Raw genomic sequence first — 17,626 nt, 5'->3', positions numbered from 1 at the left:
ATGTTACTTGCAACTTGGCTGTATCTTATACATCTAGAGGTCAAAGAAAGTTGTATTTCTATTCCGTATTGCTTGCCATGTTTCAATCAACAATGAATATACAAAATAAAAACACAGATTTTTAACGATTCAAACTGTGAAATATATGCAGTATTATTTTGTATGTTTTGTCTGTTCCAGTTGTAATAGACATTGTGATGAACATGAAATCATTGTGTTATATCCGTGTGGTGGGGACGTGGAGACTGAGTGTATTAATGATTGCGTAAGGCAATAAGCAGACGGTGCTCGACCACAAGGCGGACCCGATTACATGAGACAATAAGAGACTCTACACGCAGCTCGATAAAGACGACCTGAATAGTCTGAGTGAACTGTGGCATATCTGCCGCTGACATTGAATGTATCGATCGGTTGTCGATTTCAATAGACATCCGGTTCTGGTGGCCAATTGTTCCTTATCAAGGTATTTACCTTTTGTGATGCATGATTCGTTATGATGGACTCATCATGCTGTCGTGTTGGTTTCGCGTTCAGATGACATTTATATTGAGCCAGTGTGTGTATGTGTGTGTGTGTGTGTGGGGGGGGGGGTGCTTGTGTTGGTGCGTGTGTCTGTGCCTGTGTGTCTGTCTGTCTGTCTTTTTTTTTTTTGTGCAAAGTAGGTGCCTGCTCAATATATGCTTATAACTAAATATAATTGCTAAATATAGCCTAATTAACGTACGGCGTGAATTCCAATTCAAAATATTTAAGGAACACATACATAGTAACATGAAACCTGGAATATATACATGGATACTCAATAATATCATATAACTAAAGTACAAGGAAATAAGTAAATACATACACTAATTTCTCTTTGGGACACTTTCATCATTCATTCAAATATGTTCGATGTCCAGCATTAGTAAAATGAATATAGTGTATCACATGAGTATCAGTTGGTGAATAATGTATCCTATGCATAAAATGGTCACCTATTATGAAGCAGATGAAATACCGCCGACTCACAGTTCTGTATCAAAAGGAAAACCTTGCTACATGTATTTGTTTTGTTGGCCGTTTTCTTTTCTAGGTGCATCCGTTGAAAGAAGATCCAAGTTAGCCTGTAGACAGTGCAGAATATGAGCTGGCCATTACAGCTGTATTAACACATTTGGATGATTATATTCATTTCATTCATTCATTCATTCATTCATTCATTCATTCATTTAGTATTTTATCAATTACAAACATGACTCATTTTTTCCCCTTTCTTATTTTTGTTTCTTTTTTGGCTGCTGGCAAACGGGGAACCCCCCTAGTTACGGGCCTGATTGATAAAGGTACCACACTGGTTCATGAACTGATGTATGCATACCAACGCACTGCACTCATTGACAGACACTTTTCAAACACTGAGATAAGACGAGAACAGAACAGAATGAATACAAATAACTTTCATTTCAGTGGATTGTGGCACAGATGCATTTATTTGGTGGCATTCTGTCTCCCACGATGTGGAATCTTTAAGATGTTGTAACAATAGATCGCAGACTGTAGTAAACCACACACAAACTTATAGGATGGCTTGCGTTTGGAAGAATGAAATAGGGTGTGGTTACAGCTATTTGATCAGGCGACATTGTTTATGATGTTAAGTAAAAAGAGCCCGACATTCTTGACCATTCTTTTCACTTTGTGTTACACAATCTACTTTGAATCCATGTTGTGCATAAGACAGATATGAGTTAAAACTAAACATGCATATCAACTGTGAATGTAACACTGCATTGTAAGCATTGTTGATCAGAACAGTACACCTACTAACTACATACCAGTTACTAATCTACCTGCTTATCTGCAAATACATGTATCATTGATTTATCATCATCACCAAACAGGTCTACAGACTTAAAGTACACATTGCTGAAGATTGCTGGTTTTATACATTTGTTCACATTACTCTCTTTCCCTTATACTGCATGGCATACCGGTAGATTTCTTGAAAATTTCTGAGTATAATCTAAAAACAACAACAGCAGCAACACAACAAACTTTGACCATGGTCATATATCCAGTGGGCATATTTGAGCACTCTCTGTAGTATATTCTGGGAATGATCTCAACATTGGCTGGTGTTACATGTATATCTAATGGTGTAAACAGGAGATCAAAGAACGGTTTTTTGTTTTGTTTTGCACAGCACATTTGGCATTCTAGTGCTATTGCACAGACAAAAACCAAGTTTAAGGGTCAAGACCTAAAATCAGCAGACTTCAAACACACTGCCTTTGAGCGCAGTGGAAAGCCAAACCACTCACATGATACATGTTATTTTAAACATACTTCTCCCCGGTTTAACGCAACACAATTTGAACATGATTTCTTTTCCTGAGAAAGCACTACACTCTGTTCATACATGTACTATTTTTGGTGCCATGCACAAAAGTACTTACAGGGAGTATATATGATACACAAAGGACATTGAGCATACCTCATTACCCTGTCTTTCATAGTTTTATTTATTCTTTAAAACTGTTTTCATTTAGCATCTTACAGAAAATGGCTTTTCAATGACAGAGAAAACAAATTTGCTCTGCCCAAGTTTTCAGCCAAATTAACAAAATCTGAATGAGAAAGGGCCATCGATGCAAGATACATTATCACTGATACATTGCAGTAATACCACTGGCCAAAACTTACTGGTGTGGTCCCTGTTTTAAACAATAAACATATGACCCCCCCCCCTTTTTTTTTATTTTCACTGATTTACCTGATATGTAAAATATTGTCCATAAGAGCCACTTAACATTTAAGCATGAATTTGGTGATTCATGAAAAACAAAATCTACTGGTATACAGAAATAACAGGCAAGAAATATCCCCTACATTACACCTTAAATACTTTAATGTCGGGTTTACTTGGTAACCTTGTAACACACTACTTTAATCTAATTGCAAACATTTTTAGTTATCTGGCCAACTCTAATGATGGAAGCATAACGGAGAAAAAAGATGGAATTTGATGGTCTGATATTCACTCTGTTTCCAGAGAGGTTCTGTACAGTGTAACCTCAATGTGCAGGGGTTACAACAGCAAATTGCACTCTACAAACACTGAATACGACAACCATTCACATCAAAATTTTCATTAAAAGCTTATTTGTAAAGCAGAGGTTACAACTTCCTGAAGTCAGGATAAGTAGCTCTGGTAACAGACACATAGTGTAGTCCACTTGACTAATTACCTACAAGAATATGGTGGATCCTGTCCAAAGTTAACCCGTTGAAGCCTAGTCCCGAGTATACTCAGGAAGATGTCTATGGGAAATGCTTGTTGTTAGCAAAATCAGTCTGTCCTTAACAGGATAAGACAAGGGAGTCAAGAATCTCATAAGAATGAGTTAAGAATTTACCCACAGGAAAGAGATAGAGGGAAGAAAAATGTTTCTACTTTAAAACATAAAAAAAATATCACACACCATATTTGAGAAGTAAAAGTGAAGTCAGGGAAATGTTGACAACCATAATTGAAAATCAGCAAAATAATCTCGTACAGCATTTTATGGTCATCTTGATTTTTGCCATAAGTGCAAGAGTATAAATCTTTTGCACAGTATTCCTCATGACTTAGCACACACAGAACAAAGAAGAAAAGTCACTCTTACTGTAGAACTACAGCATTCAGATTCTCCTGCCTTAGGCAATGTATAAGAACATTTGTCCATGGTTTACACTGAAGTGGAATCATGGAAATATTTCATCTGAAAAAAAAAAAAAAAATCCATCAATTACATATTTTCTGCAAAGAACAATGAATTACTTTAATGACAGAGACAGATTTGTTACAATTCCAAAAGAACAATGTCAGGTGACACTATTTGAGAGTCAAGTAAATTTGACATTTCAAATATTTTTCTGATTCTGTTCACATCTCTTTGTTATTTTTGTTCAGCATATATTGAAAAAAAAAAAAAAACCACACACATACAGTCATCCTTGGGTATATTTTGGGTTATTTCTTAAAATGCTATTTTTGTTTATAAATCTTTTGTAGCAACATCTAACCCTTCTACATTGAAATTCAAAATTTAAATTCACCATCATTTGATACATTCACATTTTAATTCATGCTTATCTCAGACACATTCAGAGATTTAACTGATAAACTTGCAGATATTAATCACACAGATTTCAGAACCAGACTTGCAACTCCAAAGTTACACCTACACATACATTGTAGGAATACGAACTTCAAAATATGACGTGTGAAGAAAAAAAAAAGTGGAAGAAAAAAGACAAATGACAATCACTACAAGGATCAATCACAACAAGGTCCAATACCACAAGTACAGGAATTGTCTCCCAATTACCACGAGAAACACAAGATCATATTACAACAAGAATGTGACAGCAAACCAACTCAAGGCGATACAACATAAACCAATGCATTGCCTACATCTACTGCCGTCCCATTCAAGCACGCCCTCATTGTTTGTGCCTTCTCATCAATCTTGAACTTGGTCAGAGCCGGGACGACACTTTTCCCTTCCTCAATACGCTCAAAGTTTGGAAGGCGTCTGGGACCGAGGACAGGGTCATCATACCGCAGAATCTTCACCTTGGACAGGTCTGGTGGGAAATTGAAAGGAACATCACAGGTCATTGGACTTCCGGGTAACCAAAATGTATTCTCACATCTTTCGTATCAAAAAGAGAAAAGGAAATAGTCATATCCTCAAGTATAGCTTACAAGCAAGCCAAGCTATGTACTTTCTTTATATTACAACTCATTCTTTCTGTAATGATGTAATTTATTTATTTATTTTTGTTAGCAATGTTCATCAATACCATCACTGCCATTGTCACATTCTTCCAATGTTATAGCTAATATTGTACTTTACATCAATTTTGGTGATACTTTCAGTTTAGGACAAACCGAAAAAAAAAGATGCAAAATGGAAAAAAGAATATCATTATACAAGCATTTTACCATGCATCTATCACTTCTATTGGAGTGTCCAAAGTTATTTGCTGTATTAATTCTGCATCACCACCATGAAAGATGAGTGAACATTGAAATTTTACCATCAAGCATTTAACTGAGAAAACTGGCAGTATCTACCCCCTTCAGATCTCAGTCGCGGATCGCGCGATCCTCATGAAACTTTGCACTAAGGTAGAGGCCAATGTAATCTACAAGACTGTATAGTTAGATTTTTCAAATTTTAATTTATGTATTTTATATCAATTAATTTATGCTAATTTATGCAAAAATAATTTTTTTTTGCCTATAAATCAAATAATAGAGCTCCAAGACTTCTAATTTTTGGTGAACATATTCTTTTCAATATCCTCAATAATAATATTGAAGCAAAAATTCGGCTTCATAATTAATTCTTAAGTATTTCATTGTTTATTGAATTTCTTATGTATTTCTGTTTTTTACTTTTTGCTTTTGTTGGTTTTTTTCGTTAAAATTTGTCGCAGAAACTTTTTAAAGCACAATCAGGCTAAAATAAATCATTATCAGCCATTGAAAGTAAAATATGTATTTTTATATGAATTAATTGCAAAAGCACAATTTACATTGGATTTGTACACAAAATCATGTTTTTGAGCAATTTTGGGGTCGACAAATTTTTTTCAAAGGGGCGTGACTTCAAAACGGTACGCCCAGGAGCGACAAATTTGGTCTCAAAAGTTGCACGTTACTTGAAAGAAAGAAGTCATAAAATGTTGCAGCGAGAGCATCATGCATTGTGGAATAATCACGCAAAACGTCAAGGGTTAAATTCTTGTTCACATCAATATTGAATTAAATTTACCAAAATAATGTGAACATGATTGAGAGTTCTTGCAGCATGAAACCCACACTCATCAGGTCATGATTATTTCACCTGTCATCCCCCCCCCCCCCCCCCTCCCCACCCAAACCAAGGCATACCTTTGATGTGCCTGTTCTGCTTCTGGATGCGAGCAGCTACACGAGAGGCTGTGTCGCCCTCAAACACTGGACACCGGACAGTGAAGTGACCGCTCCCAGGCTGGGGGTTGATACAGCTTGCTATTACACAGGGCTGCATATCAATAGACATAATAAGATGGGTAAGATGGGTAAAGCACATCCAAAGTAGCTATCAAGCTGTTAATGCTCATTTCTGTCACATCTGAGCGCAAACCCTCATCCTGCCTAAGTTCATTTCAAAACTCCATAATCTATATTGAAATACACTTTTGATCTGAGTGCTAACTAGATTCTGTCAAGTGTATGAAACAATATCAAACATAATTCACCCACAGAACTCAATGGCAAACCACATTAATTCAATATGATTAGATGGCAACATTGCTTGAGATCTCATAAATTAATAACCACTAATTCCTATCTTCATAACCACAATTAAAATAATACAAATTATGCAGTCATCTCATATATGAATATAATAAACACATTCTTTGAAACCTTTTGATGGATATTTCTATCTTTTTGACCTAGAGATGAAGTCAGTTTTCTAAACTAACTATGCACAAATTAGATGAATCTCACTTGAACCTAGAGTGCTGCAAGATGAAAATTAAAAGAAAAGTCATCATAGCCAACTTCAATTCAATTCCTAAAAGCAAAAAATTGACAAGTAAAGCTACTGGGTATCTATTGCACTAAAAAGTAAAAGTATAGCAGACAAATCCATGACAATTTAAGAAGAGCATGGCTAGGACTGTAATGGATGTCTTGTATCTGGATTGGTGACAAGCTCTACTCAACCATCAGGTATTTCAAACAGCTGTCTTTCATATCTTAACTGGTGCATAAAAATGCAGTCATGTATTCCACAGACAGTCCCTCTCAGTATGTTTCAGAATTGTTCTGTAAATTGCACTGTTTTACTATAGTCAAGGACAGTGCATAGATAAGATTCAATCATAATGATATTTGATCTTCACCCTGAACACCTACACAAATAGAGAAGACTTCCAGGCATTTCATGATTTATTTTAGAATAATATTAAAAATAAGTTAACAAACATTGCTGAATGATAACATTCTCATAGGAGTTGACAATGCTCACACATTTTCTGTAACTATTATTATTTTTTCTTTTGCATACACATTTTCTGTAACTATTATTTTTTTTTTGCATACAAACTTCACCAAATACAACTGAATTAACATCATATTTGCACTAATAGTCCTTCACCCATGACTAAAAGATAATACATGTATCAATGAGAGATATGAACAATGGTTGTAACAAGTGAGATGCAACATTACAACAGATTTGAAAGTTGCGATGGAATGAATACACAAGAATGAAAAAAAAAGGGGGGAGAGCAAATAAAGAAGAGGACACAGTTCTTTGTTTGGTTTCAACTAAGCAGGACCACAAGGTTTACCAAAAAAAAAAAATCCATACAACACATTATGGCACAGGATGTTTTTCTGAGAAAGAAAAAAGTACCAGGTATATATAGCTATACAATATGACATCTTCATATAATTCCTACAAAGTCACAATGCTATTTTGTGCATGTTTTCTGGCTTTTCCGGACAATATGAAGACACTACCCAGGTTTAAAAAAATAACAATAATAATAATTTAGAATATAATGATACACAAATAACAGATCAATAAACACTTGAGCAAGATTGAAGAGATACTAAGAAAACCCCCTATGGTAATTTGGACATCAGCCAGTCTTTTGAACTGGTGTCTTTCTGGAATCATGTAGGGCCTGTCTTCCAGCCTACTTGGCAAAAGGAAGTAAGTGACAGGTTAGCTAAATTTGAGATATTAATGTTTGTAAATTGGACCTAGCATAATTTACTCAGGTGCAAAGTTTTAGGCAGAAACACTTGTCCTAATTAGAGAAATTGAGGTAAAGATGTCACAACATTTCATGAAGTCAAGACAGAAATTGGCAATTTTGTCTCTTGCTCCCTTTTGCCACAGTGAGGCAGTCCTGGTCCATGTACTACTACTTTACAGGAGAATGTTAACCAATGTCTTCATGACTTTGAAAAAAAAAAAAAAAAGAAGTAGATTTTTCCTGATTTTGCTGAAGACATGTCAAAGTGTTGCAGTCCATATTCAGAACAATTTTTTTTTTTTTTGCTTTGAATAGGGGGTAAGTTTCCAATAGAGCATTATAGAGGTATGCAAAAACTGCCACATACCATGCTTCATAATATATATGTATACAATATATATCTGTGAAGTCAAAATAACTGATATGTCACTGCCATGTGCATGGGCAAGCTGAACGCATAACTCACAGTAAGTGATAGCAAATTGTCATACTGTGAAGAACATGTGATGCTCAATGGATGGTACACTAGTTATAGCAAGTGTTGTAAGTTGTGTAATTCAAGAAAGAAGGTACACACAGTGTCACAATAATCAATAAGATAATTTGAACTGTCTGAATAATGCCATGACATGCATCAGCAAAAAGAATGAGAGCAAAATAAATCAGTCGAGAACCACTGGATTCAGCCAAACCTAATTTGATTTTTAAGGATGCATATCCACCTCCATCTAAAAATGACACCTATCATGCAACTACAATCATGCTACAAGCAGGCATAATAAAGTTATATTGCAGAGCTACCAACATTTGTAGAGAGCACTGAATGAGATGGTTTTGAGAGTGGAGTGCTTAGCTACTTTGGGTCTCATGCACTCCACTAAACATGTCAATGGGACCTCAAGAAAGTTTTCATGGATTCAAGGAGTTTGTAAGACTTAGAATCACTCAGTGTTATTCCGATCTATATATTACATTACACTGTTTAACTCACAGTCTAAGGGAACATTGCAAGTCCTGTACAAAATATATGAGAATTTCAGAATCTCACTGCAAACAGATTCATTATCATTTATCATTACTGAAAGATGTAGGAATAAAAATGATTTCCTAAACTGAGATTCAATCCTTGCGTAATCACTTTTTCTAACTACAAACTGCAAGGAATTCTATTTTGGGTACAGGACAATCTTGGCTAATCTCACAGCACTTCAGAGAATGTTGGTAGCTCTGAATACTGGTATTTCTTTCTTGCTCCACTTCCAAGAAGACTGGTGTCAACTTACCGGCTGTGAAACCCAATGATACCAAATGAAACCCAATGACAGTGGACAGAGAGAAAGGGAACAGCAGTCTTTGGTAGTTAAGCAAAATATCACAGGTATATGAAACATTCTGGTGATGTTGATAACAAGAAGTAATCCACGACTGCCAGAATCTCATGTACTTGTCAACAATGTCATTTTATGTGAGACAGTGAATGCAAATAAGCTGAAATAGCCTAATCAACCATACTTTCCCAACTCCATTTTGGTGTTGTGAGGGGAATCGTAATCATTACTAACAATACAATGACACATTAGTACAAAGGGCTTATAATCATTAGGAGGAAGTTCATTTTAGAAAACAGTTCAATTTTGTCACACCACTTCAGTTAGTACTCATGAGGGCAGACGCAGAGCATTCTGTTTAGAAAATTGATATCACAACAAGCAGAAAACACAGGATTACTTGGTGAGTAGTTGGTATAAAGTTAATAGTAGGATTGGCCCAAGCAAGTTTTGCAGCACATGTAGCCCCTCTGCTCAATTTTAGTCATTAAAGAAGGGAAACCAATAAGGTCAAAACTGGAAAAAATAATACACACAAAGTAGCCTTTGCTGAGACTACCTTTGACTGAGAATAAACTCACTTTTCATTCATCTTTGGTGACAAAAATGCATAAATCAATTACTTGCGATGAAGGTGTGTTCAAGTACACTTTAAATGGAATCAATGCAAATTCCAACTTGTCAATCAGCTGGGCATTCCTGGCCAAACAGTACGTATCACCAACCAGCCACTCTTAAAGGGGATGGCTAGTAACTAATGAGTGGGAATCAGTGGGAATGCAGGGGGATGATTGTTCCAATCCTTGTGGGAGTCATTTAAGAGTACGTTACATATCTATTGTTGTGTGAAAATTATTTGCTTCAGAATGGTCTCATATTCAAGTAATGTGCAGTTTAATGTTTCCAGGTTAGCATGCCTGTACAGTGACGGGGCGATCGGGAAACATTAAACTGCACATTACTTGAATATGAGACCATTCTGAAGCAAATAATTTTCACACAACAATAAATATGTAATGTACTCTTAAATGAATCCCACAAGGATTGGAACAATCATCCCCAGCATTCCCACTGATTCCCACTGATCAGTTACTAGCCATCCCCTTTGAGGTGAAATACCGGATGCATCTGGCTGCTAATTCTCCACAGAATGACAGCAGCATCGGTAGCGTTGTGCCCTATGATGTCCCTTCACAAGGCAGTAGGTACCTACATGTCATGATCAGTTTTCCTCTACTTTTCTCTGAAACTACTTGTATGTTTAAAGTAGACACTAACATCACCAGACTGGCCATGAGATAACTATAGATGACAGCAAAGAGGTAGGAAATATACCGGAAGTGACACAGATGAAAATGATGAGGTGCATGAACACACAGATTTCATGTTAACAGACACTGCAATCGAACTGTGGAGTACACATTGTTTAAAATTACACATCAGTAGCTTCAAGGATTACATGTGGGAAATGAGTGTCTAAAACCTCTGCCATGAGTCTCAGGCACTAACATCGTTCTGTTTTGCAGCATACAGCCCAATATCAACTACGAATGAAAAATCATTCTAATGTAGTGACATTTCTATTAACTCTTTATGTGCCATGGTGGAAAAACCCTGTGTGCCACGTTATTCTGAGACACGAAGGTAGTCATGCTTTGAGAAAGAATTATGTTTTTCCAACCTGTATAACTTCTACAAATTTCTGTAAAGATGGGCATAATAGTAGGCAAAGTTAAAGAGGAATGTCAAGCTTTGTTTCGATATAAATTGTATGACGAATCTATTTTCAATTTTTCTTTTGAACGACCAGTTGCTACATTACTGTAAAGACATGACTTTTGCACATAAAATCGTGTCAGAAACTTAGAATGTACGAGTAAATCTAGTTGGGCACACCGCTTGATAGTCAATCACCACATAGAATGCAAGCCGTATATAAGAGGAACAAAAGCACGAGGAACGCTTTTATTGTGCCGCGGGATTAGCAGTGATTAGCAATTTATCAATCGGTTTTGGCGGCTTTGTTTGTTGAGCAGAATATGTGAAGTTGGCACGCCGTCGACTGAGTCGCACGTGCGAACGTGGCACATAAAGAGTTAAGGATTGTTTCCAGAGAATTATGAGATACTGACCTGGGTGAAGAATACGGAGTACGGTTTGCCTGGACAACATTCCTCCTGGATCTTGTCTGACGCTTCTGTGCTTGGTCGAACCTCAAGTCCTTCCAGCTGGAAGGAAAATGTGGAGGAAAAATCAAAGTGGTCAAATGTTCCACAACAAGAACAACAATAAAAAAAGAAGAAGAAGAAAGATATGGGAGATACAGTGGACATGATAGCAATACTTTGCTTGTCGTTGCAGTTACCATAGCAATGGAGATAGATAATGGACAACACTACCTAGAGTAATCATCCTTCTGACTGTTGAATCAACAATCAAGTGATGTACTGTTTTTACAATATCACTATTGAGGAGGGTGGGAATACAGCAAAATAGCGACTACTGTCATTGACATGGGCATTCTTCCTTTCTTACTTACCTCCAGAGTATTGGTCAAATACTCCAGGTTGCTTTGGAGAATATCTATCTCATCAAAGTCCATGGTGGTTTCCATTGCCCTGGCTCCCTTGACTGCCACATTCTCCTACACAGAATGAAGAGTCAGTGGAGGGTCTGAGAAGCATTCTGCAAGTTTTCATTTTTCTTTTATTTCCACAGTTAGTTTGTGTGTTTCTTTACTTGTTTTTGTTCATGTTGTTCACATTTTGTTATTGTTGTTGACATCAATAATAATTGAGTTGGTTTTGATTAGTAAACTGAAGGATATAAATATGTACACACAACTCTAATATATCCTCGCCTCCTGGCATTACCCAAAAATATGGTAATATGTGGCATAAACAGTAAAAATAGATAAATAAATGAATGAAAAAATACACATTAGTTAGATAGACAGATAAAGATACATAATGACTACCATGATAAGTACATAACCTGAACGCAAAGCGCATCACAAAGCAACCATGGTGAAAAAAAATATTGCTGCTCACTAACAAGGTCTGAATGAATAAAGCAGCAACACTTATTCTAATTTAGAAAAAAAAAAAGAGTACATTTTCTCCTTATGGATGAAGAAAGAAAAGGTAAAGGTAAATACCAAGTATGGAAAAAAAGAAAGAAAGAAATAACAAAAAAAAAAAAAAAATATATATATATATATATATATATATAGTTGGCAGCTCTGCAATGACTCTACACAAATGCTAGAGGGTAAAATCAACTGGGAAAAGAGCGCCACCTGTTGATGCTCACCTTGATGTGTTGGACAAAAGGCATGACCCGCTTCATAAACTTCTTGAGTGACTCCACACCCTTAAGCTCATTCAGGATCACTTTGTTGTCAGGGAAACTGTTCTGATTCCTCTGGAAACAAGGAAATAATGCACAGACAAGAAAGAGATAAGTATATGGATAGATGGATAGAAAGATGAATTAACTGATAGTAAGATAGGTAGATTGAGAGATAAACAATACACAGGCAAGAAAGAGATAAGTATATGTGTAAAGGCCCCAAGAAAATAGACCCCCCCTAAATTTTTTGGAAGTTTCTAGATACATGCATTTGTATAAATAGGGAAATTTACCCTCACAAGTTTATTTTCACCCACCCCTGAAATCAGAGTGGAGTTTACCCAGTCTCTTCAATTTCTAAGAAAAATGCCTTCATCACGATGGATGTGGTTTTGAGCCCCACACTTTCATCCCTGCATCCATAGTGACTAGACGTGGCATTTTCCTTTCCTTCAGTACACAGTTTTTAAACACCCCTTGCCACATCGGGACGGGTGTAACATTTTCTGGCGACCCTGCCAGGACGACGCCCGCACAGGAGAGAGATAAGACCAGAGGCGGATGTGTCGTCCTTAGGACAATAGCCTGAAGCCTCCCACCCGCACCCGGCTGAAAGATTACCCGATCAACCAAGATGAGTCTGGAAGAGGTCACCCTGAGGGTCCAGAAGGACGTGCACCGTCTCCAGGAGGACCAACTCCATCTCCTAGCAGAAAAGCTGCAGATCTCGAAGGAGGATGCAGAAAAGGTAAGGGGGAGAGGGCGGGTTGGTATACTTCGGTGGGTTGTAAGGTATTTGGCCAGGGAAGAGGTGGAGGAGATGGAAGGCGGCGGACTTGGCTACCTGGGAAAGGTGGAGGAGTACATCGAGCAGATCGCCGGGTCAGAGAAGAAGGAGGTGGTGATGTCCGAACCACCTGTTGAGGAAAAGCAAAGCAGTAGCGACGGCCCCAGTAGACAGACACCAGCGTCAGCAGATCAAATTTCTCTTTCTCATCTTTCTGGTCTCATAAAGAAAGAGTTCAGGATTGTGGGACAAATTGGGGAGGTGGGACAAAAAGATAAGATCAGTCTGGCCAGCCTTACCAGGCAATTGGAGATGGGTCTGGCAAAAGGCTACACGGAATCTGACCTGGTGGAAGGGGTTCTCCGTGCCATTAGCCCAGGAATGAAGTTGCGTAGCTACCTGGAAAGCAAGGAGGACCTGAACCTCGCAACTCTGAGAGAGATCCTCCAGGCTCACTTCCGGGAAGGAGACGCAACCAGCCTCTACAAGGATCTGTCAGCAGCTGCCCAGGGACCAAATGAGTCAGCCCACGATTTCCTGGTAAGGATGTTGGATCTTCGACAAAGGATCCTCCATGCGTCAAGAAAAGTGGGAGCAACGCTAAGGTACGAAGCGGGACTTGTCCAGCAGATGTTCTTGCACTCCCTGGCAACAGGGTTTGCATGCGACAATATTCGCATCGACATGCGTCCGTTGCTTAGCGACCCAGATGTCAGCGACTCCGCTTTATTCAAGCAAGTCCAGGCATCTGAGATGAATGAAGCCGAACGGAAGATCAAAAGCAAGGCAGGAAAGGCAAAAGTCAGCAAGGTGGAGTCTGAGACTGACAGTTTGCAAAAACAACTCCAACAAATACAAGCCGACCTTGCATCCTTAAAGGCAACTAATGCAACTCAGCCCAAGAGACCAAGCAAGGGACGAAGGCCTGACTGGGGATGTCCACCATGCCGCCAAGTAGGCAAAGGTCAAGAGTGCACCCACTGCTTCCATTGTGGTAGTGGGGAACACTTCCTCCGTGGATGCCGGGCCCGTTTCCAGTCGGGAAACGCGCAAGGGTTGCCAAGGAGGGACGACGGGCAACCGGCATCTCAGGAGCGTCCCAACCAGCAACAGTAGCCCACATAGACCAACAAACACAAGGAACCCACCAATTACCACATGACCGAACCAAGACAAGACACCGGACAAACAACATGAAATTGACAAAACTAGTGGGAGAAAGATGCCTGGTTAACTGCAACCTAAATGGAGTAGCCACCCAAGCGTTGTGGGATACTGGTGCCCAAGTGTCCCTGATGTCTGAGCAGTGGAGAGAAACCCACCTGCCTGGAGAGAAGATACGCCCTATCATGGAGCTGTTAGGTGATACTAACCTGCAGCTGAAGACGGCAAACGGGGACAAGCTCCCATTCACAGGTTGGGTAGGAGTAGAGTTTTCCTTGGGAAGCACAAGCAACTGCAAGATTGAGGTCCCAGTACTAGTCACCCCAGACGAGCTCCCCGAACCAATCATTGGCTATAATGTCATAGCTGAGATCACAAAAATAAACTCAACCAACCAAGATGCACTCGTTGACCTGTTAGCAGCTGCCCTTGAGACGCATCCGAGCAAGGTCACACCCCTGGTCAACCTTCTTCAATTCGAGCCACGTGAAGATATTGGGGTAGTACGGTACCAGGAGGCCCACAAGAAGACTACTGTGCCAGCACAGTCATCCCTGGTAATAACCTGTCATGCCAGAGTGTACACCCCGACGCCATCTTTGGAGGAAGTCTTTTTTCAACCGGATGACACTAATCTCCCACATGGACTCAAACTTAGTGAAGCACTTGTGCGTCCCCCCAAGGGTACCCATGGGAGGGTACATGTTGTCGTCACTAACATGACTAGGCATGACATCACACTCAAAGGCAAGAAGACTCTTGGACACCTACAGCCCATATCCAGCATTGTCCCAGGTGAAATGACTTCGACATTGAAGACTCCGGGTACACATGTATCAGCTGTGCAGGAAGTACACGACAGCAACCTGACAGATTTCCTGAAGGATGTGGACCTCTCTAACTTGACCCCCGACCAACAAGACAAGGTGAGACATGTCCTTATGCAGGAGAAAGATGCATTCTCAAAAGATGACTCAGACGTTGGGTGCATCAAAGACCTGAAGATGCATATCACCTTGACAGACAACAACCCAGTCAACCGGACATACATGTCCATCCCACGCCCCCTTTACCAAGAGGTGAAGAACTACATAGAGGACCTCATCAACCGTGGCTGGGTGACCAAATCAACATCCCCATACTCTTCACCCGTAGTCTGTGTAAGGAAAAAAGACGGCAGTCTTCGACTTTGCATAGACTACCGGGAGCTAAACAAGAGGACTGTATGTGACCGCCAACCCATCCCCAGAATCCAGGACGTACTTGACGGGCTGGGAGGGAGCCGATGGTTTTCGACGCTAGATCAGGGGAAGGCCTACCATCAGGGGTTTATGGACGAGGAAAGCCAACCCCTGACAGCATTTGTGACCCCCTGGGGCCTATACCAATGGCTCCGCATCCCATTCGGACTGAAGAACGCCCCTGCAGTCTACCAACGTCATATGGAGAGCACCCTAGAGGGCCTGACCCACAAGTCCTGTGTCGTCTATTTAGACGACATCTTGGTCTACAGCCCGACCTTCGAAGACCACCTTCGTCATCTCGTAGAGGTCTTACAAAGAATGAAACAGCACGGCATCAAGCTTAAACCAAGCAAATGTAAGCTGTTTCAAAAAGAGGCCAAATACTTGGGACGGATCGTCTCTTCTGAAGGACACAAGCCGGATCCGAAGGACACAGCTGCTCTCCATTCCCTGAAGGAGAAAAAACCACGGACGGTAGGTGGAGTCAGGCAACTGCTAGGCCTGATAGGCTACTACCGCCGGTACATCGCTGATTTCTCCCGCAAAGCCAAACCACTGTATGACTTGTTGAAGGGACCAAAGACACCGACACAGGGCAAACCCCAAAGGAAACAGAAACCAATGAAAAAGAAACGTGACGTAGTACCCTCAAGCCAGCCCATCACCTGGACAACAAACCACCAGACGATACTTGAAGACCTAATTGACCAACTGGCATCCCCAGAGGTCATGTCCTACCCTGACTTCGACAACCCATTCTGTTTGTTCACTGACGCATCCCAGGAAGGACTTGGTGCAGTGCTGACCCAACAGAGAGAAGGCAAGAGCTATGTCATTGGGTATGGATCCCGAACCTTGTCAGCAGCCGAGAAGAATTACCATCTTCATTCGGGCAAACTTGAGTTTCTTGCCCTGAAGTGGGCTATTACAGAACACTTCAGGGATTACCTCTTCTACGCCCCAAGCTTCACGGTTTATACAGACAATAATCCTCTGACGTATGTCATGTCTACAGCAAAGCTCAATGCTACGGGACAGAGGTGGGTGTCTGAACTGGCCGACTTTAATTTCACCATAAAGTACATGCCAGGAAAGAAGAACCGAGCAGCTGATGCCTTGTCAAGGATGCCTGTGGACATGGACAAGTACAAGACCTCTTGCACTAGAGAAATAAACCCTGAAACCATGCGAGCCTTGCAGTCAGCTTTGGCCGAAGAGGACGAGACTCAAACGGCGGGCTTATCCACAATTACGACCAGTATCCCCCTAGACATGGAGCCATCGACAACAACCCTGACCGAATTTCCCACGAGGGATATCCGAGAGGCTCAGGAGAAAGATGTTGTCATAGGCCCTGTTCTTCATGCAAAGGACAAAGGGAGCTTCCCTTCACGAAAAGAGCAGACAAATTTTCACCGACACGCCAAGAGCTTACTGCATGAGTGGAAGCGGCTTGTAGTAGATGATGGTGTACTGTACAGGAGAACTGCAACGAGGAATCAGATGGTACTTCCTGAATCCTTCCGAGGGACAGTCCTGAAGCAACTGCACAACGAGATGGGTCACCAGGGTGCTGAACGCGTGACCAGCCTTGTACGTGATCGCTTCTACTGGCCCCACATGCAGCAAGACATCGAACACTACACCATGAATGCCTGCAGCTGCCTTAAAGACAGAGCCCCAGCGAGGAAAACAAAAGCCCCGCTCAATCCCATAACTACCTCCCAACCCTTCGAACTTGTGTCCCTCGACTTTCTTCACCTTGAAAGGAGTGTTGGTGGCTGCGAGTACATCCTTGTAGTTGTCGATCATTTCACAAGGTTTGCACAGGCCTACCCTACCCCAAACAAAAGTGGAAAAACGGCAGCTGACAGGTTCTTTAACGACTATGTCCTCAGGTTCGGCATGCCAAAACGAATTCACCATGACCAAGGCCGAGAATTTGAGAACCGGTT

General features: G+C 40.2%; 1 protein-coding gene across 1 annotated transcript in view; it reads right to left on the bottom strand.

Moving 5' to 3' along the window:
* Positions 1 to 1,441: 1,441 nt before the first annotated feature.
* LOC140235266 (leucine--tRNA ligase, cytoplasmic-like) overlaps positions 1,442 to 17,626 on the bottom strand; it is a 40,540-nt gene continuing 24,355 nt past the window's right edge. The window contains 6 exon segments of the mRNA XM_072315298.1: positions 1,442 to 4,617; positions 5,933 to 6,065; positions 9,081 to 9,083; positions 11,258 to 11,353; positions 11,665 to 11,769; positions 12,438 to 12,548. Coding sequence (XP_072171399.1) covers positions 4,409 to 4,617; positions 5,933 to 6,065; positions 9,081 to 9,083; positions 11,258 to 11,353; positions 11,665 to 11,769; positions 12,438 to 12,548 — 657 coding nt within the window. The 3' untranslated portion in view covers positions 1,442 to 4,408.

This window comes from Diadema setosum, chromosome 11 (genome assembly GCF_964275005.1).
Source record: "Diadema setosum chromosome 11, eeDiaSeto1, whole genome shotgun sequence".
In the NCBI taxonomy this organism is placed as follows: domain Eukaryota; kingdom Metazoa; phylum Echinodermata; class Echinoidea; order Diadematoida; family Diadematidae; genus Diadema; species Diadema setosum.
Note: the sequence above shows the minus strand (reverse complement) of the source record. Positions and strands in the feature narration are given on the sequence as shown.